The 21,806-nt window shown below is 46.5% G+C and overlaps 1 protein-coding gene across 1 annotated transcript; it reads left to right on the top strand.

The window, feature by feature from the left end:
- The first annotated feature begins 493 nt into the window (after positions 1-493).
- Positions 494-21,298, top strand: LOC103281413 (zinc finger and SCAN domain-containing protein 2). The gene is made up of 2 exons (XM_062966772.1): positions 494-573; positions 15,214-21,298. Exon 2 carries the CDS (start codon positions 15,470-15,472, stop codon positions 16,688-16,690), a length of 1,221 nt encoding a protein of 406 aa, XP_062822842.1. The 5' UTR covers positions 494-573; positions 15,214-15,469; the 3' UTR covers positions 16,691-21,298.
- Positions 21,299-21,806: the final 508 nt, after the last annotated feature.

Below are 21,806 nucleotides of genomic sequence, written 5' to 3'. Positions count from 1 at the left end.
GAATGACCGTTAGTGGCAAAATGGCGGAGGAAACGGTCAGGGGAAATCCTGCCCGGAGACAGATGACGCCGGAGAGGAAGGAGAATTCCCATTGGTGGTTCCGTAGAATGACCGTTAGTGGCAAAAATGGAGGAAACGGTCAGGGGAGATCCTGCCCGGAGACAGATGACGCAGTAGAGGAAGGAGAATTCCCATTGGTGGTTCCGTAGAATGACCGTTAGTGGCAAAATGGCGGAGGAAACGGTCAGGGGAGATCGTGCCCGGAGACAGATGACGCCGGAGAGGAAGGAGGATTCCCATTGGCGGGTCCTGGGCGTCGTGGAGAAAACAAAGGAGTCTCTCTCTCTCTCTCTCTCTCTGAGGCTCCAGTGCCGTTCAACTCCCGCGAAGCCCCGCCCTTCTATGGGTTTCCTGCCCGCAGCCGCCATTTTCCTTCCGGGCGGACGTCCAGCGAGGGGGCGGGGCTCCGACGACGTCTTTCCCTGTGAGCTCACTTCCGGAGGAGGCGGCGGCGAAGGGGGGCCTTGTTGAGAGAGAGAGAGAGAGAGAGAGAGCGGGAAGAAGGAGGGAGAGGTGAGTGGGGGCGGGGCTCGTTTCCCCCCCGTTTCGTGCCCCTCCCCCCCCTTCGGCCCGGCCTTTGTGAGGGAGGGAGCGGGACACTCCGAGGCCTGTGGTGCTCTGGGGGCCACGGCGGCGCCTCTGCGCATGCGCCGCCCTCTCCTGGGCCTGCCCTGCCCCTCCCTCCCCCCTCCCTCCCTCCCCACGTGACCTGCCTTGAACCGGGTGAAAGGAGATGGTCTGGGCTCGGATCCTGGGATGCAGGTCACGTGGGCCTCGCCTCAGCTGCTCCCTTCTCGGCCTCATGAGACTGGGATGATCCCTTTGGAAAAGCCAGGTTTCCCTTTTCCGCCCACTGACTTCTGTGCTGCACGAGAGAGTTTATATGTATTTATTTTATGCATTTTGAATATTTTTTTAATGTTAAACGCCATCAAATGGAACCATATGTTTGTCACTCAGAGTCCCTCTATGCGGGAGTGAGGGAGGGGGGGGATATAAAACAGTAAATAATTTTCTCTTCCTGTCTCCTCTTCTCCATTATAAAGACACATGGATCCTTCATCTCTCCAAATGTATGGAACACAATCCTTGTGCCAGAGAAATAGGTTTTAAACAGAGGGTCAGTTCATGGTCCTCAGACTGTTCGGGACTCGGAATATAGTTTGTTGTTCAAGTTGTTTCAGGTTTAGGGCAACCCTAGGGCAACTGTTTCAGACAATTTCCTTGTTAAGATTGAATCCTAGGCAGTTTGACGTTTTCTGTTGAAGTGGGAATGATTGTATATAGAGTTGTTTAAATGTCATTGAGTTATAGTGTTGCAATGTGAGCTGGAGATTGCATCATGCTGTCTGCTGTCCACTATGCGAGTGTGTAAAGCAGGGGTCCTCAAACTTTTTAAGATGAGGGCCGGTCCACAATCCTTCAGACTGTTGAGGGGCCGGATTATCATTTGAAAAAAAAATACAAGCAAATTCCGATGCACACTGCATATGTCTTATTTGTAGTGCAAAAACAACAACAACAACAACAACAACAACAACAACAATGAAAGAACAATACAATATTTAAAAATAAAAACATTTTGTATCACACTCTTCTCACCCCAAAGGGGACTCAGAGTGGCTTACAAATTATTAGTACATACAATATATTATATTATTAGCATAGCACAATATTAGCATTATATATTACTATATCGAACTATACCACTATACTGTAATATTATTAGTAATATTATATGTAATATAGAATATATAATTAATATTATTATATGGTATTATTATTAGTGTTATATTGTATTACATTATAATATTATTATCAATCTTATATGTATATACAATATATTATATTATAAAACTGAGGGCGGGGGCCAGGTAAATGACCTCGGAGGGCCGCATCCGGCCCCCGGGCCTTAGTTTGGGGACCCCTGGTGTAAAGAGTTAACTGTGTATTGCATCAGACAGCAGGGGTGGTTATAAATAGCTCGCTGTGTTATCTGTTCCCCCCTCTGCTCTCTGCCTCTCTGAATATATTGTCTTGAGAGTTTTCCGTTTGTTAGTAAATCTTTTTGTAGATAGCCAGACAGGCTTAAGCCTCTTTATTGGTGCCAGTGATTCTTCGTTGATCTTCTGCTGCATGTGTGTTTATCCAAACCGTGCGCTCTGACATTTTCTTCCTCTGAGGCTGAGGGAGTGTGACTTGCCTAAAGTCACCCAGTGCGTTCATAGTCAGAGTCCCAGAGTCAAAGCACTACACCACGCTTTCTGAATACTTGTTCCTTTTCTCCTTGCCTCCTCCCTCTCTCCGTTTTGGAGGGAGCGAGAATGGGGAGGAGAGGATTCCCTCCATTTGGGAGCGGGAGGCGAGAGAGAGGAAAACAAGCAGTGGAGAGTTGAGGAGGAAGAAGGCGGTGTGGAGGATTCCTCTATTTTGGAGGGAGATAAAGAGGAAAGCAAAGCAGAGGTAAAGAGCAAGCAGGGGTGGCGGTAGCAGCAGGGCTGTGAATGGCAGCAGTGGTAGTGGGGTGAGCCGAAGGATTATAGTGTGGGCCTGGGAAAGGACTTTGGTGGGAAGGATCTGACCCCTGTGCCTGAGTGGCGGGATCCCTGTGCCTTAGTTTGGGGACCCCTGTCTTAAACCATATAAACTATAAGAAGATACTTTTTACTAAATACAGTGCAACCTCAACTCAGGAGTGTCTTAACTTAAGAGCATTTTGAGTGAACCTCGGCCCAGTTTTCGCTTTGACATGCAAAGAGCATTTTGAGATAGCAGAGGGAGCACTAGCGCGAGAGTACAGGGCTTTAGGGCTTCGAGGAGAGGCAGCCTTGTGCCTCTTTGTCTGCTTTGGGAGATTGCTGTCTGCTTTGCCCTTGTCCGCTTTGAGGAACTTTGGGTTAGATTATTTTGTGTAGTTTTTATTCCTGGTAAGTTCGGCTTTGTGAAGAGAGACGGAGAGAGAGTAAGAGAGAGAGGGAGGCTGGAATTAGTACTTTATGAAGAAAATGATGCTTCTGCCTCTTCACTTTGTGCTTTTGCTTCCTTGCCACCACTTTGTGCTTAGATCATTTTCAAGTGGATGTGTCTTTTTTATTGTTCCCTATGAATCTGCAGGCTTTGTGTTGGTGTTACACACCTTTTGTTGCCTCAGATGTGCTTCCTTACCACAACCTTGTGCTTCTTCCATTTTAAACTTGCTCTTTCTTTTTTATTGTTCCATCTGAATGTGCATTTATACATTATTACTTATTTATAAAGTGCATTTACTTATTGAGAAACATGTAACAAAAAGTTGGGAAGGTTTTTTAGGGCCAAAACGGATTAATAAGAGCTCAGACACAGAACGAATTAAGCTCTTAAGTCAAGGTATCACTGTATAGAATTGTTTTATATAATTGCTGTGTGCTTTCATGATCATGTAACTTGACTGTAAGACATGTCATAATATAAAGTCTGAAAAGAATATTTGGGCAAAACAACGGGGAAGAAACAGGTGGAGGAAGGCTTCATGTGGGCAGGGAGCATCAATTATGCAACACGGGAGAAGAACTCTTTGGAGGGCAAATGGGGGCCTGGTCTCCATCAATTTCCCCAAGTTGAATGTGAGGCAGAGGAGACCAGACTCAGTTGCACATGTCTGTCAAAGAGATTTCCATTTTGGATGACAAGGTCCAACAGTTCAGGCCTCAGAAGGGAGTAAGGCAGGAGGGCAGGCAGACCGGTCGGCTTCCAGGGAGATGCAGTAGTTGCCTTGTGGAAGAAGAGGGATCTTCCTCCTGTGATGGGATCTCCTCCTCCCTCCCTCCGTGGGGGTCTCTCTCAGGGGGGCCCTCCTGGGGAGGGGTTTCATGGCAGGAAAGGGGAATCACTGGTGTCATAAAGGGAGGGAGGACCAGGGACCCTTTCTCTAATGACCTAAGGAATGGCGGAGATCAGCAGGTTGGAGCCATCTTCCCCTGAAACAGGAGAGAGGCTCAGAGTGAGTAAAGCGTCTTCTGTATATCAGCCTGTCTCTCAATTGGAAAATTCAAATTCTATTCCTCCCCATTTCATGCCTCAAGAAACCCATTGAGGAGGGAGGCCTTGAAGAGGCATTTGGGAGGGGCCCCAAAGGAGGCTTTTCTGGAGAGTTCCTCTTGAAGGGGGGAAGAGGTTACTTACTTAGGTGATCCCTCGTAGGCCGAGGAGGATAGTCCCCTCATTCTGGTGTCATGAGGATTTGTCCGTAAGTGGCTGAAGAGACCTATTCCTGATCCGCATATTCTCCCGCAGTGAGGACATCAGTTTCCAGTTGGAAGGCAGTCCCGGTCAGGGTTGGCTTGACACGGCTTCCTCTTGGCATGCTTCGCCCTTAGTCAGGATGAAGGACTTGATGAAGCCTTCTGTCAACAGCTGACTAAACAGGCACAAAGAGATATAGTAGTCATGGGTGATTTCGACTATCCTGATATCTGCTGGAAAACAAACTTGGCCAAGAGTACAAAGTCCAACAAATTCCTCACTTGCCTTGCAGACAATTTTATGGTCCAGAAGGTAGAAGAGGCAACAAGGGGATTGGCTCCTCTTGATCTCATCTTAACAAACGTGGAAGACCTGATCAATACAGTTGAAGTGGTCGGATCTTTCGGGGCACGTGACCATGTGCTCCTGCAGTTTGCAATACAAAGGAAAGCTGAAACTAAGACAAGTCAAACACGCATTCTGGACTTTAAGAGAGCTGACTTCCAAAAAATGAAGGAAATACTGAGCAGCATTCCATGGACACCAGTATTAAAAGACAAGGGAGTTAAGGATGGATGGAAGTTTTTTAAAAGTGAAATACTCAAGGCGCAAATGCAAACAGTGCCAATAAAGAAAAAAAATAAGACAAGTGCGAAGAAGCCAGAATGGATGTCCAGAGAACTTCTAACCAGGCTAAGACTCAAAAGAGACATGCACAAGAAGTGGAAAGGGGAGAAATCACCAAAGAAGAATTCAAATGTATAGCCAACTCCTGTAAGGAAAAGGTTTGCAAGGCTAAAGCGCAAAATAAGCATTAAAAACAACAAAAAAGGCTTTTTTGCTTACGTTGGTAGAAAAAGGAAGAACTAGGAGGCGATAGGGCCTCTGTGAGGAGAAGATGGGGTGATGGTGACAAGGGACAGGGAAAAGGCAGAACTGCTCAATGCCTTCTTTGCCTCGGTCTTCTCACAAAAACAAAGCCATCTTCAATCTCAGCAACATGGAATGGACGAAGGATTGGGGGAAATCCAACCCCAAATAGGGAAACAAGTTGTCCAGGAACACCTGGCCTCTCTAAACGAATTCAAGTCCCCAGGGCCAGATCAGCTACATCCAAGAGTATTGAAGGAACTAGCGGAAGTTAGCGGAAGAACCACTGGCAATTATCTTCGAGAGTTCTTGGAGAACAGGAGAAGTCCCAGCAGATTGGAGGAGGGCGAATGTGGTCCCTATCTTCAAGAAGGGAAAAAAGAACGACCCAAACAATTACCGTCCGGTCAGCCTCACGTCGATACCAGGCAAGATTCTGGAAAAGATCATTAAGGAAGGGGTCTGCAAACACTTAGAAACAAATGCAGTCATTGCTAATAGTCAACATGTATTTACCAAAAACAAGTCATGCCAGACTAATCTGATCTCTTTTTTCGATAGAGTCACGAGTTGGGTCGATACAGGGAATGCTGTGGATGTAGCCTACCTGGATTTCAGTAAGGCCTTCGACAAAGTCCCCCACGACCTTCTGGCAAACAAACTAGTAAAATGTGGGCTAGACAAAACAACGGTTAGGTGGATCTGTAATTAGCTAAGCGAACGAACCCAAAGGGTGCTCACCAATGCGTCTTCATCTTGGAAAGAAGTGATGAGTGGAGTACCACAGGGTTCCGTCCTGGGCCCGGTTCTGTTCAACATCTTTCTTAATGACTTAGACGAAGGGTTAGAAGGCACGATCATCAAGTTTGCGGATGACACCAAAACTGGGAGGGATAGGTAACATTCCAGAGGACAGGAGCGGAATTCAAAATGATCTTCACAGACTAGAGAGATGGGCCGAAACTAACAAAATGAAGTTCAACAGGGACAAATGCAAGATACTTCACTTCGGCAGAAAAAAATTGAAATCAAAGATACAGAATGGGGGACGCCTGGCTTGACAGAAGTGTGTGCGAAAAAGATCTTGGAGTCCTTGTGGACAACAAGTCAAACATGAGCCAACAATGTGATGCGGCTGCTAAAAAAGCCAACGGGATTCTGGCCTGCATCAATAGGGGAATAGCGTCTAGATCCAGGGAAGTCCTGCTCCCCTTATTCTATTCTGCCTTGGTCAGACCACACCTGGAATCACACTGTGTCCCATTCTGGGCACAGCAATTGAAGGGAGATGTTGACAAGCTGGAAAGCGTCCAGAGGAGGGCAACTAAAATGATTAACTGTCTGCAGAACAAGCCCTATGGGGAGCGGCTTAAATAGCTGGGCATGTTTAGCCTGCAGAAGGGAAGGCTGAGAGGAGACATGGTAGCCATGTACAAATATGTGAAGTCATAGGGAGGAGGGAGCAAGCTTGTTTTCTGCTGCCCTGCAGACTAGGACGCGGAACAATGGCTTCAAACTACAGGAAACAAGATTCCACCTGAACATCAGGACGAACTTCCTCACTGTGAGAAGGGCTGTTTGGCAGTGATTGTGGTGGAGGCTCCTTCTTTGGAGGCTTTTAAGCAGAGGCTGGATGGCCATCTGTCGGGGGTGCTTTGAATGCGATTTCCTGCTTCTTGGCAGGGGGTTGGACTGGATGGCCCATGAGGTCTCTTCCATCTCTACTATTCTATGATTCTAAGTAAGCGGGCCCAGCCAGTCATCCTGTACGCTTCCTCTTAGGCAATCCCTCGTAGTTCGAGGATGATTGTCTTCCATCTTGGGGGTGTGTCCGTAGATGGCTGAAGAGACCTGTTCTTCATGTAGATCATGTAGATCCCACAGTGAGGACATCGGTTTCCAGGTGGAAGGCGGTCCCGGTCAGGGTTGGCTTGACGGGCCTTCCTCTTGGCACGTTTCTCCCTTAAGCCCATTTGTGCCTCTTCGAACTCCGCAGCACTGCTGGTCACAGCTGACCTTCAATTAGAGCGCTCAAGGGCCAGGGCTTCCCAGTTCTAGTGTCTATGCTACAGTTTTTAAGGTTGGCTTTAAGCCCATCTTTAAATCTCTTTTCTTGCCCACCAACATTATGTTTCCTGTTCTTGAGTTCAGAGTAGATCAACTGCTTTGGCAGACTAATGCAAGTGTGGATGAAGTACCTGCGTGATGCTTTAAGTTGGGCACAGTCTCAGCTCAACTGGCAGATGACCCTCAATAAAAGCCTTGCAGATGGGCTCCCAGGCCAAAGAGGGGTCTGTAGTGGATGCAAGGAACTTGATGGCTTCCCTCCTACCTCTTCAGCCATCATTTGTTTGCTTATTTATCTATTTGCTACATTTATATTCCGCCCTTCTCACCCTGGAGGGGACTCGGGGTGGCTCACAACAGAGGCACAATTCAGTGCCTTAAATACATATAAAACACAACAACATATACTTTAAAATCACATAATTCAAACATATCACTTAAAACCATGACTTAAAATCACATAATCCCAAACACAATAGGCAAGATGGCGGAGAGGTAGCAGGAACCATACAGCAGCTTGGTAAGAGAAAACACAATCCGAGCGAATCCTCCCATCTGAGTCTACCCTTGCCAGCTAGAGCGCTTGTTTGGTCATCCAGGGTTTCGGAGGAGGCCCTGGGGGCTAATTTTGCGTGGCTCAGCAAGAAGAAAGGGGAAAAGAGAAGATCGGGAGAAAAGAGGTAGAGAGCTGTTGCAGCAGCCATTACAACAGGCTGCTGGAATGCGCTCCCTCATTCTGCCTCTCTATATTAAACAACTGCTGCTGCTGTTGCTGCTGTTTGGAACTTACTTTTTGTCACCAGGGCCACTGCTGGTCTCCAACCTCTCCATCGTTAATGACCGGCTTGGGAGGGGGGTTTACACTGCTCCCACATCTTTGAATTCCTCGGAGCCAACCATTGCTCTGTGGCTGGCCGCTCTGTGTTGCCTAATGCTGCCTGCCTGCCTGTTTTACTCGTGGCAGCCAGCCTTCCATCTGAGGCGGCCCTTCATCTGGGGCTGGCTGTTTCCCAAGCCATTAACACCTAATTATCAGCGCTAGTTGCTTCAAAGGCTTTTAAAAGGCTTCAAAGACTTCTACTCCTGCTGCCGCTGCTGTTGTTAGAGACCCATTTTTTCTGGAGGCCTTCTTGTTACTGCAGCTGCTATTCGCCATCCGCTACAGTTACTGTTATTCCCTGACTGCTCAGTTGTCCTCGTTTCCGCATCCTTGTTGCCCTGACTGCCCTGGTACCCTCCAGCGTTTCCACCTTGCTGCTGTAGGGGTAATGTGACCACTGGAACATCGCTATTGTCCACCATTGCAGGAATTTTGACGTGGTCTTTAAGAACTACAGCTTACCATCGCTGTTGGCAGCATTGGGGTTTGCTGTCCATCTTCTACATTGCCTATCTCCCTAAAGGACCTTCATTATTGGCTGGTGCAAGGCCTTGTTGCCAGCTTGACATTTGGACGCACTGTTTACCTGAGCTCAACACCATCTTGTGGACACAATTGTAGCTGACTGAGGAGACTATCGGCTTAGGAAGATACTTTGCAAACAAATAATAAGACCTATGAATTGGTGTTGCTAATATAAACTGCCTGTTAGGGCTTCCACCCGCTGCCATTGCTGTCTTCGCAGGAAGGAGAGAAGTTCTCACATCAAAATTTTATATATATTATTTGTTATATGTTATACCATTTAATTTATTATATTGTGTAATCAGAGATTGAATTTTGGGGTCAGAGTTGGGAATAAGAGTTTATAGGATATACTAATTATCACTGATTCGAAGATAGTGCCAATAATACAGACTGGAAATTGGGGCCAAGAAATCCTTGTTAACATAAATGGGATAACCCTAGGAAGGACATTGAGGGTGAAGTGTGTCGATAAGAGGGTGTGTGGAAGTTGTTGAAGGAAGGGTATGGCTGGAAGGTCTGAATGAGGAAGGAAGTTGGGAATAGAGTGGAATAATTGGAACCGGACTGGATTGTTATTGAGAGGGATAGAGAGATATATAGAGGGATAGAACAGAGTGAGAAGAACTTGGAACATGGATAATTTTGAAGAGTTGAGGAATGTGGAGTTAACTCATTTATGCGAGTTATTAGGAAGATTGTTTTCTTTTATTTTTCAAAATTTAGATTCTATGATTAAGAAACTTGATCTTCTTTTTATGGGGATTTCACTAATGTTAAGACGTTCGACACCTGAATGCTGCTCATGGAACCTAGAAGATGGGCGGGGTTCAAATTCAATCAGAGACAACCAATCCTGGGTTTGAGTTAGGATGGGACAAGGTGGGGAGGATAGACAGGGAAAGGAGGATGTTGTGCAGCTAAACTGTGGTTTGGGAGGGGAGGAACTACGAGGAAAAGGGAATGGGCAAGAGGGAGCAGCTTTAAGGCCCTCTGAGGACCTTCTACAAGAAGAGCTTAAAGAAAATTCTCCCACCTCAGACGGCCAACAATTTGACCTTTTACAAGAACAATGGTCCTTACATCCCAATATGCTGGCTCCAATTTTCAACTAAACAGGGGCAGATGGTGCTCTCACAGAACAGTGAGGAGGTCCTTGAGCAGATTTTAAGAAGAAGCCCTGCAGAGGTCAAAATTAGTAACATCAATTGGCTCCGTAGAGATTATCATAGCCAGGATCGCTCTTCAGTCCTTTTAATAACATTTGAGGACGCTTTATTACCTGTAGAGATCCTGGCACATAAACCTCAATTAAACATCTGGGACATTTATATTGAAAGAGTGGTTAGAGACCGAATTATTTGCCCCCTTATCCCAGGACTCAAATTAGGCACTCCAAGCACTGGGAATGTAAGCCGTCCCAAAAGCCCACCAGGTCCATCACAGGAAGTCTCTGTGAGAGATTCTGTTAGTCCAATACAGGCCTCAACTCCCTTACAAGAAAAGACCCCTCCCATTCTATGGTTATCATCAACGAATAGCTCCCCTCCACTTACTTCAAACATTCAAAATGACATCTCGCAGCAATCAACACACACATTTTTCCCATCAGCTTCTCTTTTTAGTAACACCCTTACTGGTTCGTTAGAATCAGAGAGCTGACTAACCTCCTCAGACCTTGCATCTGCTAGTCCCTTCCATGGGGAGCGGGGAGAGTTCCAGAGCCCGGGGAACACTATCGGGGTTGTGTGGGGTAGGAGAGGGCGCGATCAGTTCTATCAACCCAAGGAGAAGCGCACAAGAGTCCTTGCGACCCTGAGGAGAGATAGGTCAGCTAGCCTACATGACGGTCCCCCTGGACTCAAGCTCCTTCTGTTAAATGCCAGATCCGTAAATGGTAAAACAACTGCCATCCAGGATTTAATCCTGGATGAAAAAGCCAGGTCTGGGGGGCGGGGAGGTGGGGTTGCGGTGGTCTATCGAGATTCCATCTCTCTGACTAGGTGCCCCGTTCCACAATCTTCTGGGTTTGATTGTGTCTATCTGAGAGTTGGAAACCGGGACAGGTTGGGGATTCTGCTTGTGTACCGACCACCCCGCGACACAGCAGTCTCGCTGCCTGAGCTCGCCGAGGTGGTCTCCAGCTTGGTGTTGGAGCCTCAGCACCTTGTGGTGCTGGGAGACTTCAATATCCATGCGGAGTCCATCCTTTCTGGCGCAGCACAGGATTTCATGTTTGCCATGACGGCCATGGGCCTGTCAAAAATGATTTCTGGACCAACTCATCAGGCAGGACACGTTAGACCTAGTTTTTGTTGTGGACGGAGGAAAAATCAGTGTGGAAGAGCAAAATATTCTTCCATTGTCATGGACTGATCATCATCTGGTCAGTTTTAGACTAACCACAGATCAAACCCTCTGCAGGGGTGGTGGACCGATTAAGATGGTCCGCCCCAGGAGACTTATGGATCCAAATGGATTCCTGATGTCTCTTGGGGATTTTCCCATCATAGAATCATAGAATCATAGAATAGTAGAGTTAGAAGAGACCACATGGGCCATCCAGTCCAACCCCCTGCCAAGAAGCAGGAAATCGCATTCAAAGCACCCCCGACAGATGGCCATCCAGCCTCTGCTTAAAAGCCTCCAAGGAAGGAGCCTCCACCACGGCCCCGGGGAGAGAGTTCCACTGTCGAACAGCTCTCACAGTGAGGAAGTTCTTCCTGATGTTCAAGTGGAACCTCATTTCCTGTAGTTTGAAGCCATTGTTGGCTGGTGGCTGGTGATCCTGTCGAAGTCTTGGTTGATCTCTATAACATTGAGATGGCCAGGGCAGTAGACACGATCGCCCCTGAACGTCCCCTATCATCTCACAGAGTCAGGTCAGCTCCTTGGTTTTCTGAGGAGCTGGCTGTGATGAAGCGGACGAGACGGAGACTGGAGTGCATCTGGCGCAGATCTCAGGAAGTATCTGACCGAGCACGGGCTAGAGCCTCTCTTAGGGCCTACTCCGCAGCATTGCGGGCAGCCAGGATAGTTTTCTCGACTACCCGCATTGCGTCTGCAACAAACAGACCAGCTGAGTTGTTTCAGGTGGTGGGGGAGCTCCTCCACCCTTGTGACGGGGGGGCTGCCCTTTGCCACCTGACAACTCGATGTGGCGAGTTTGCCCATCACTTTGCAGACAAAGTCGCTCGGATACGCTCTGACTTAGACACCAGCCTTAACGCAGTATCTGTGGAGGTGACCGAGGCACCTGCTTGTCCAGTGTTAATTGATTTGTTTCAGATTGTTCACCCTGATGATGTCGAGGGGATCCTTGGAGCTGTGAGAGTGACCACATGTGCTTCAGACCCTTGCCCATCTTGGGTAATAAAACTTGCCAGTGGGGGGTTGGCAAATTGGTTCGTGTGGATAAAAAACGCTTCACTGGATCAGGGAATTTTCCCATCTACCTTAAAGCAGGCATTGGTTAAACCGATTCTGAAAAAGGTGTCCCTTGACCCGTCAATTCTTAACAACTACCGGCCAATTTTGAACCTTCCCTTTTTGTGCAAGGTTCAGGAGTGGGTGGTCGCCTCGCAGCTCCAGGGGTTCTTGATAGAGACCGACTATCTGGATCCATCACAGTCTGGGTTCAGACCCGGTCATGGTACGGAGACGGCTTTGGTCGCCTTGGTGGATGACCTCCGCAGAGAACTTGACAGGTGGAGTGTGACCCTGTTGAGTCTCTTGGACATCTCAGCGGGCTTTCGATACCATCGACCATGGTATCCTTCTGGGAAGGCTCTCTGGAATGGGTATTGGGGTCGTTGCTTTGCAATGGCTCCGCTCCTTCCTGGAAGGCCGTTCCCAGTTGGTGAAGCTGGGAGACTCCTGCTCGGACCCCTGGCCATTGTCCTGTGGGGTCCCGCAAGGTTCTATTCTGTCTCCCATGCTTTTTAACATCTACATGAAACCGCTGGGAGAGGCCATCCGGAGTTTTGGAGTTAGGTGCCATCTCTATGCAGATGACACCCAATTCTACTACTCCTTTCCACCAAACTCCAAGGAAGCCCCTCAGATCCTTGACTGCTGTCTGGCCCCTGTGATGGACTGGATGAGGGTGAATAAGCTGAAACTTAATCCTGACAAGACAGAGGTCCTCCACGTCAGTCGTGCGGCCAATCGGGGCATAGGGTGCGACCTGCGCTCGACGGGGTCGCACTCCCCCTTAAGACGCAGGTCCGCAGCTTGGCGGTCCTCCTGGACTCAGCGCTGACACTTGATGCTCAGGTGTCAGCGGTGGCCGGGAGGGCCTTCACACAGTTAAAGCTTGTGCGCCAGCTGCGACCGTACCTCGTGAAGTCTGACTTGGCCATCGTGGTCCACGCCTTAGTCACCTCCAGGTTGGATTACTGCAATGCACTCTATGTGGGGCTGCCTTTGAAGACGGTTCAGAAACTTCAGTTGGTTCAGAGATCAGCAGCCAGATTAATAACGGGAGCTAGTTACAGAGAACGGTCAACTCCTTTGTTTAAATAGCTCCACTGGCTACCAATAAGTTTCCAGGGCCAATTCAAGGTGCAGGTTATTACCTATAAAGCCTTAAACTGTTCAGGACCTGCCTATCTCCGTGATCGCCTCCTCTCCTACGAATCAACGCGAACCCTAAGATCATCCGGGGAGGCACTCCTCTCGCTCCCGCCTTTGTCTCAAATGTGGCTGGTGGGGACGAGGGAGAGAGAGGGCCTTCTCGGCAGTGGCCCCCCGGCTCTGGAACTCTCTCCCTAAGGAGATCAGGTTAGCTCCTTCCTGAGGCAGGCCATTTTCCGCCGGGAATTGAAAACATGGTTGTTCCAGAGCGCGTTTGAATGAATAGGCCCAATAGAGCTGTCATCAGAATACTTCTTTATGTTTTAAAAGTGTATGGCACTTTATCACTGTTACTCATTTCCATGATACAGCACTTTATGAAACCTGTCTACGCTGGTTTGCTTTTAATTACTCTGATTTTATCTACTTGGATTTTAATGTATTGTCCATTATTTTATTTTGTGCATCGTTGAAATGTTTAAAGTTTTTGTCAAATATGCTGTGTCGTTGTTTCGGACTTGTCCCTGTTGTGAGCCCCCCCCCCCCAGGTCCCTTTGGGGAGATGGGGCGGGATATAAAAATAAAGTTTATTATTATTATTATTATTATTATTATTATTATTATTATTATTATTACTATTATTATTATATTCCAGGAGCTATTCCAAATTGTCATTCGCTTTGTTTGTTGTTGCACTTAGAAATCATTGTCGCATTGGGAATCATTGTGGAAACACTTGGTCCCACAACCAGGATTTGACTTTCCCCTTGAAGGTCAGAAGGGAGGGGGCTGATCTAATTTCCCTAGGGAGAGAGTTTCATAACCGAGGGGTCACCACCAAGAAGGCCCTGTCTCTCATCCCCACCGGTCCTGCCTGGGAGGGGGTGGGATCGAGAGCGGGGCCTCTCCGGACAATCTTAATCTCTGAGATGGTTAATAGGGAGAGATACGTTTGGACACACCATTTTAGTTCGTCTTTAGCACATCATTTTAGTTTTGGCCACCATATGGTCTCCTGAGCAAATGCAGACGTTTTACAAATCTAAAACTTCCTGCCTTTACAATGTTTATGTTTTCCCATTCTTGTTACCTTTCTTTGAATTTTGTCAATGTCCGTTCTAAAATGGGATGAATTGAGCAGAACAGGGCAGGAATCACGTATCCCACCCCACCCCAGGTATTGCTGGACTGCAATCCCCTGTATCCCATGTGTTTCTGTGAAGGAAGGGTTGATGGAAGTTGGAGTGCAGAAACATCTGGAGGACAGGAGGATTCCCACTCACTCTGGGGTCCATCCATCCATCCATCTCCTCTCTCTCATGCTGAGTGCCTTCCACCCTGTGCTTGTGCATCCCTATCTTAACCTTTGTGGTCTCAGTGTAGAAGTTTGCATTCTCCATTGTTTTTCTCTTTGCATTTGTTTTGCCTGAGGTTATATACCTTTATGGTATAGGTTTTGTACGAATGCAATACGTCAAGGAACTTTGCAGCCTAATGTACTCTCAATGTCTCCAGGTGCCTTGCTTTAGAAACGTGAGGCTGCAGGGAAAGAGAGGATCAGGGAAATATATTCTTCTTGAATTGGAAGAAATCTACACAAGACAATAAAGTATTGTTCTCCCAAGACTGATCACTTGGGATGGTCTGTCCATACAGGTGGTCACTCACATTCTGAGTTGGGATGTGAGGAAGTGGGATCTAGACAGGAAATGCTTTGCAACCAAAGCCCCTTTCTGTGCTGACCATATTATTAGAGGTCTTCCTTTACAAAGGTTGGATTACACACTTAACACATTGCAGTGCAAGAAATCTCATTCACAGAATCTTGGACCACCATCCCCTTTGTATCTGAGCAGGAAATTTTCTATGTTTGGCAATTGGCTCTTCTGAGTTGAACCAAACTTTCTCCCTTCATCCCCTGCATTTGCTACAGCACTAGGCTATTGTTCTTCATGTCCAGTGAGATCTTTCTTTGCTCCATTCCTAATGAGATTGTCCTCTCATTCTTCTGGCAGGTATCCTCTGAATGAACCTTGTGAAGGACGTTTTGCCCATTGCCTTAGGTCTGAAATGAAAGTACACAGCACTGACAAGAACAGAAAATAAGAGAAATTATATTTCAAAGGGAGGGTTGTACTCTAAAAAGAGAGGCTTGGTAAAGTGAAAAGAAGACTACAACAATACAAAGACTGAGAAGAGGGAAGCCTGTCCTCTTCAGGAGAACATATTTGTGAACTTCTGGCATGATATTTGAATCATAAATGTAACAGAATGGAAAATCTCCATTCCTTGTCAAAATCACACACAGGAGAGAAGCGACATAATTGTATGGACTGTGGAAAATGTTTCATTGGGAGAAGTTCTCTTACTAAACATCAACAAACTCACACAGGAGAGAAGCCTCATAAATGTATAGAATGTGGAAAGAGCTTCAGTGAGAGTGGACATCTGCGCTCCCATCTAAGGACCCACACAGGGGAGAAGCCTCATAAATGCATGGAATGTGGAAAGAGCTTCAGTCAAAGTGGAAATCTGCGTTTACATCAAAGGATCCACACAGGGGAGAAGCCACATAAATGCATGGAATGTGGAAAGAGCTTCAGTGAGAGTGGACATCTGCGCTCCCATCAAAGGACCCATACAGGGGAGAAGCCTCATAAATGCATGGAATGTGGAAAGAGCTTCAGCGAGAGTGGAAATCTGCGCAGCCATCAAAGGACCCATACAGGGGAGAAGCCACATAAATGCATGGAATGTGGAAAGAGCTTCAGTGAGAGTAGAAATCTGCGTTCCCATCAAAGGACCCATACAGGGGAGAAGCCACATAAATGCATGGAATGTGGAAAGAGCTTCAGTCACAGTGCCAGTCTGCGTGTCCATCTAAGGACCCATACAGGGGAGAAGCCTCATAAATGCATGGAATGTGGAAAGAGCTTCAGTCAGAGTGGACATCTGCATCTCCATCAAAGGACCCACACAGGGGAGAAGCCTCATAAATGCATGGAATGTGGAAAGAGCTTCAGTCAAAGTGGAGATCTACGATCCCATCAGAGGACCCACACAGGGGAGAAGCCACATAAATGCATGGAATGTGGAAAGAGCTTCAGTGAGAGTGGACATCTGCGCTCCCATCTAAGGACCCATACAGGGGAGAAGCCTCATAAATGCATGGAATGTGGAAAGAGCTTCAGTGAGAGTGGACATCTGCGCTCCCATCTAAGGACCCATACAGGGGAGAAGCCACATAAATGCATGGAATGTGGAAAGAGCTTCAGTGAGAGTGGACATCTGCGCTCCCATCTAAGGACCCATACAGGGGAGAAGCCTCATAAATGCATGGAATGTGGAAAGAGCTTCACTCAGAGTGCACATCTGCGTTCCCATCAAAGGATCCACACAGGGGAGAAACCACATAAATGCATGGAATGTGGAAAGAGCTTCAGTCAGAGTAGACATCTGCGTTCCCATCAAAGAACCCATACACACAGGTAGAGCAGACTGCCTTTATGTTTCCTAGTTCTGGTAAAATATTTCCCCAGGCAAGGGTCCCAGGCAGACAAAAATGGGAGAATGAACAGAAGAAGGAACTTGCTCTCTATCTGTTATGTACAGCAATTTGTGTGGTCTGGCTCACAAATTGCACAGAGAATAGAAGACAAAGAGTGATGACATCAGCTGGTGAAGATTATTGAATCTGTTGAGATAGACAATTTACCATATAAGCCGACCCGAATATAAGCCAAGGCGCCTAATTTTACCACAAAAAACTGGGAAAACGTATTGACTCGAGTATAAGCCAAGAGTGGGAAATGCAGCAGCTACTGGTAAATTTCAAAATAAAAGTTGTTACCAATAAAATTACATTAATTGAAGCATCAGTAGGTTAAATGTTTTTGAAATTTTACCATATTTCAAAGAAAAACAGTAAACTAGGTCTGTAAGGGGGAAAGGAGGGTCAACAAAAACCACATGGTATCAACAATAACTTTAGAAGTATTGGGATCCATTTATAACAGGATGAAAAAGAGACTTTGAAAAAGACTGTCTTTCAAGATGTTCCCCTGCTCCTTCTTTCCTTTCCCAATATCCAAGATGGCCTTCTTACTGTATCCCTTGCAATATCCAAGATGGCTCATTGCTACAGAACCTTGGGAGCTGTGATTTGGTATAGTACCGTCATTCTTTGGCAGAGAAATCTAAATTGTAGGAGTTGATATTCAATCATTTCTCCTTCCCATGGAGTATTTTATACACACTTTTAACTATGATTTATTTGTTATTTTATTGTGTTGTGTTTTTATGATTGTCTATGGCAGTGGTTCCCAAACGTATTTGGCTTACTGCCCCCTTTCCTGAAAAAATATGACTCAGCACCCCCTGGAAAGGGGCGTGGCTTAGAGGGCTGGGCGTGGCTCTTGCTCAAGAGGGCGGGGCTGAGCCTCTCCCCTAGTCCAAGATGCAGGTCTGGGAGGGGGAGGGGGAGGTAGGTGGGGCCACAAATGGGAGGCCAGGACTGGGATGGGTGGAGTTACAAGCTCTGAGGCAGGGCTGAGCTTCTGTCCCTATCTTGGATGCAGGGGGCAGGGCTAGAGGAGAGGGCGGGGCCTCTTCCCAAGTGCCTGACGGGGCTGAACCTCTCTACCCCATCCCTGTGTTCTCACAAGTGCCTCAGGGGAGGTATACAGAGGCTCAGCCCTGTCTCGTGCTCTTGGGAGGAGGCCCCGCCCCTAGCTCCACCCTTTAGTCCTAAAAGGCCTCTCAGGAAAGGCTCAGCCCTGTCTCAGGCTCTTTGGAAGAAGCCACGCCCACTCCTCCAGCCCCACCCCCTGTGTCCTAACAGGCACCTCAGGGACTCAGCCCTGTCTTCCGCACTTAGGAAAAGGCCCCGCCCCTCCCCTAGCCCCGCCCCCATCTCCTAACAGGTACCATCACCGCCCCCCTGGATCGCTGGTCTATGGCATTGAATATTTGCCTTTGCATTTGGAAGCCGCCTTGAGACCTTTCAGAGAAAGAGGGTGGGTTAGAAATAAATTATTACTATTATAAAATACCTGGAGGGCTGAAGTTTGCCCATGTCTGCTCTATGCTGCACTTTCCTGACCAGGCTTTGCCCCATGTAAGCTGCCCCTAGTCCCTTCGGGGAGATGGGGCGGGGTATAAGAATAAAATTATTATTATTATTATTATTATTATTATTATTATTATTATTATTATTATTATTTCCCATCATCATCATCATCATCATCATCATCATTGAATTACTTATTAATCGCCCTCCATCCACGATGCTCTAGGCGATTTACAAGATAAAATTGTAAAGGATAAAAATACATACATACAAATATTGATTTAAAAAAATTAAAATAGATTAAAAGCTCTAGTAAAGAGCCAGGTCTTGAGTGCAAGGGTAAAAGGCCCTAACTCCCGCATGGCTCTCATCTAGGGCGGCAAGGCATTCCATAAGGCAGGGGCAGAAACAGAAAAAGCTCTGCGCCTGGTCCTTTCCAAGTGCACTTCTCTAGGACCCGGTACATAAAGTAAGTCTCGTTGGGATGGTCGTTGTGACCTCCGATGATGGGAGAAGGAGAGACGGTCCCTAAGATACGATGGGCCCTGGCCGTAAAGAGTTTTGAAGGTCAGGACTAGTATTTTATATAGACCACGGTAATCAGTTGGAAGCCAATACAGATGCTGCAGCCCTGGTGTGATGTGGCATTTCATGGGTGTCCTTGTGAGTAGCCTGGCTGCCGCATTCTGCACGATACGGAGCTTTCGGGTCGTGGACATCGGAAGGCCAACATACAGGGCGTTGCAATAGTCCAGCCTAGACGTGACCGTGGCATGGATGACTGTTGCCAGAGCCTCATCAGATAGATAGGGTGCCAGTTGCCTCGCTTGTTGTAGATGGAACAAGGCCTGTTTGCACAACCTGCTATTGAGATGGATCAATAATAATCACAACCTGCTATTGAGATGGATGCATGATTAAGACATTATTTTCAGCTTACTATATATGTTTTGGCTGAGGGGGCAGAAATTGCCTTAAAGCCATCTTGTGCAGCTTCCAAAACCCAACAGTTGAGCACATTTTGCACTACAGCCAGATATTTTCAAGGTTGTGCCCAAAGGGCTTGGCGAATATAACCTTTTCTGAGATGGATCCAAATCAGGCATGGGCAAACTTTGGCCCTCCAGGTGTTTTGGACTTCAACTACAACAATTCCCAAAGGACCCGGTATTTGGGCAGCTTCCTTATTTGGCCAGTATTTGAGAACACAGAAATGCTGGACCACTCTCACAACCACCATGTCAGACGACACAGAGAAGCCATTGAAATCCACAAGAAGCAGGTGGACAATTTCAACAGAGAGGAGGAAACCATGAAAATGAACAAAATCTGGCTCCCAGTATTTTTTTAAAAAAACGAAAATCAGGACAGTAAATAAAGAACAACACTCAGAAATGGGAATTCCAGACAGGAGACAATCAGGGTCAGCTAACACCTCCCAGCAAAGGATTTACCCAGACAGGAAACAGCCAGGTTTTGAAGCTGCAAGGCTATTCAGTGCTAATCAAGGTGACCAATTGCAACATCCACACTTGTCTCCAACAGACAAGAGTTCTTTTTCCCATCCTGGACATGATTCCACAGATAGATAAACCTCACTTGCCTAGTTTTCCAACAGACCTCACAACCTCTGAGGATGCCTGCCATAGATGTGGGCGAAGCGTCAGGAGAGAATGCTTCTGAGACATGGCCAGGCAGCCCGGAGAACTCACAGCAACCCAGCCAGTAGGCTGTTAGGAATTGTGGGAGTCGAGTTGAAGTCCAAAACACCTGGAGGGCCAAGGCTTGCCCATGCCTATCTAAATGCAACTTTTAATCTTAAAGGGAAAAGTGCCCAGGATTTTCTCACATACTACATAAATAAATGGTTGGCATGTCTGGAGAAGAATAGGATGCTTCTATATCAGGCATGGGCAAACTTTGGGGAAAAAACTTAAACGGGATTGGACAAAGGTTGGAATGAAGACGGAGAATCTGGAAAGCGGAGAGTTTGAAATGAAGAGGGAAAGGATTATGGAAGAATTTAGAGAAATAAAATTGATATGGTTCCCTTGTATTCAATGGTTCAAAAATTGGGTAAAGAATAATAAACATAGAAGTAAGCTTAATCAATTTGAACAAACAATACAAAATGGAAGGGATAGAGAGGAACATAAAAATGTGAAAGGAATAACCAGTAAATATATATAAAATATTAATTGAAATAAACAAAGGGAAAGCAAAGAACAAGGAGATTTGGGAAGAAGATCTAAGAATGAAAATCAATGAAACAGTGGTCACGATGGGGACAAAGACATTTGAAAAAAAAATATCAATATGAGTTAAAGAAAGTTATCTGTTGATATGGAAATGGTACTGAACACCAATAAGAATAGCAAATATAAATAAAAACTACCCAAAAATTGCTGGAGGGGATGCCAAGAATCGGGAACGTACATACATATGTGGTGGCAGTGTCAATATGTAAATAATTTCTGGGGAAAGGTATTTAGGGGATAGAAGACACAATGAACATTGAAGTAGAAAGAAGTCTTAGCTTAGATTTATTATATAATAATAAACAGTTGAAAAAGGAGGACAAAGATGTGATAACAAACTTATTAAACCTTGCAAGAGTGCTTATAGCAAAGAATTGGAAAAAGGAAATAAATATACAGATAGAAGAATGGTATAAGGAAATATGGAAACTGGCAAGAAATGATAGGTTGACATGCAAATTGAAAGTTAAAAGAGGGATCTGGAAACAAAGTGATTGTGATGATGTCTGGAGAAAATGTATTGGAAGGGGATTCCAAAAAAAAGAGGGAAAATTACCTCCAGAAGAGGAAATGAAATGAAATTTTGGACAGATGATAAAAGAAGTGGCTTGGGAGGAGGGAACACGGTGGTGAGGGTAAGAAAATATGTATAAGCGTGAAAATAACAGTAGGTGTCACATGTTAATGTATTGTAGATTGTAGTGAATATTTTGTGGCTACTGTAAAACAAGGGATGTATGAAAAAAAAATTAATAAAAATATTTGTAATTTGTTTGTCTTGGAGGAAAGAAGGAAGGGATTTTCCCTCGGCAGGAAGGAAGGAATAGGCCACGGAATGATTTTTTGGGGGTTAATAGGAGCCCCTGACTGTCAGGTAGAAAGAGATGTGATAGACAGGAATGCGTGACACATACCTCCAGTGTGCAATGATACAGTTCTCAATAGACACGTGTTCACAGCTCAGTACTCTGAAGGGTTAAGAATCAGAGGTGGTGATCCCAGGGCAGGCATGGGGAGACCTCCTAACTGGGGGGCCGCGTGGTGGGCGGGAGTTCTCCCCAAGGCCCCTCCCTGTCCGGAGGACTGGCTGCCCAGAGAGGAAGAGCTTCTCCCTCCGGCCACACCCTCCTCCCACTTCCGCTCTTCCTTCCTCTCCGCAACACACCAACACGCACACTCCTCTCCCCTTGGAGGCTCAGCCTGCGCACACGAAGGGGTGTCTGGGGAAGGAAGGAAGGGGTCCCTTTGAGATGGGGGGGGGAGGCTGGGGGGCAAATGAAGA

The sequence above is a fragment of the Anolis carolinensis genome, unplaced genomic scaffold, assembly GCF_035594765.1.
Source record: "Anolis carolinensis isolate JA03-04 unplaced genomic scaffold, rAnoCar3.1.pri scaffold_29, whole genome shotgun sequence".
NCBI lineage: Eukaryota > Metazoa > Chordata > Lepidosauria > Squamata > Dactyloidae > Anolis > Anolis carolinensis.
The sequence above is the reverse complement of the archived record's forward strand: the minus strand, read 5'-3'. Positions and strand labels throughout refer to the sequence as shown.

What these genes read in the sequence shown, in the direction of transcription:
- LOC103281413 (XM_062966772.1), top strand. Translation starts at nt 15,470, where the DNA reads ATGGAAAATCTCCATTCCTTGTCAAAATCACACACAGGAGAGAAGCGA.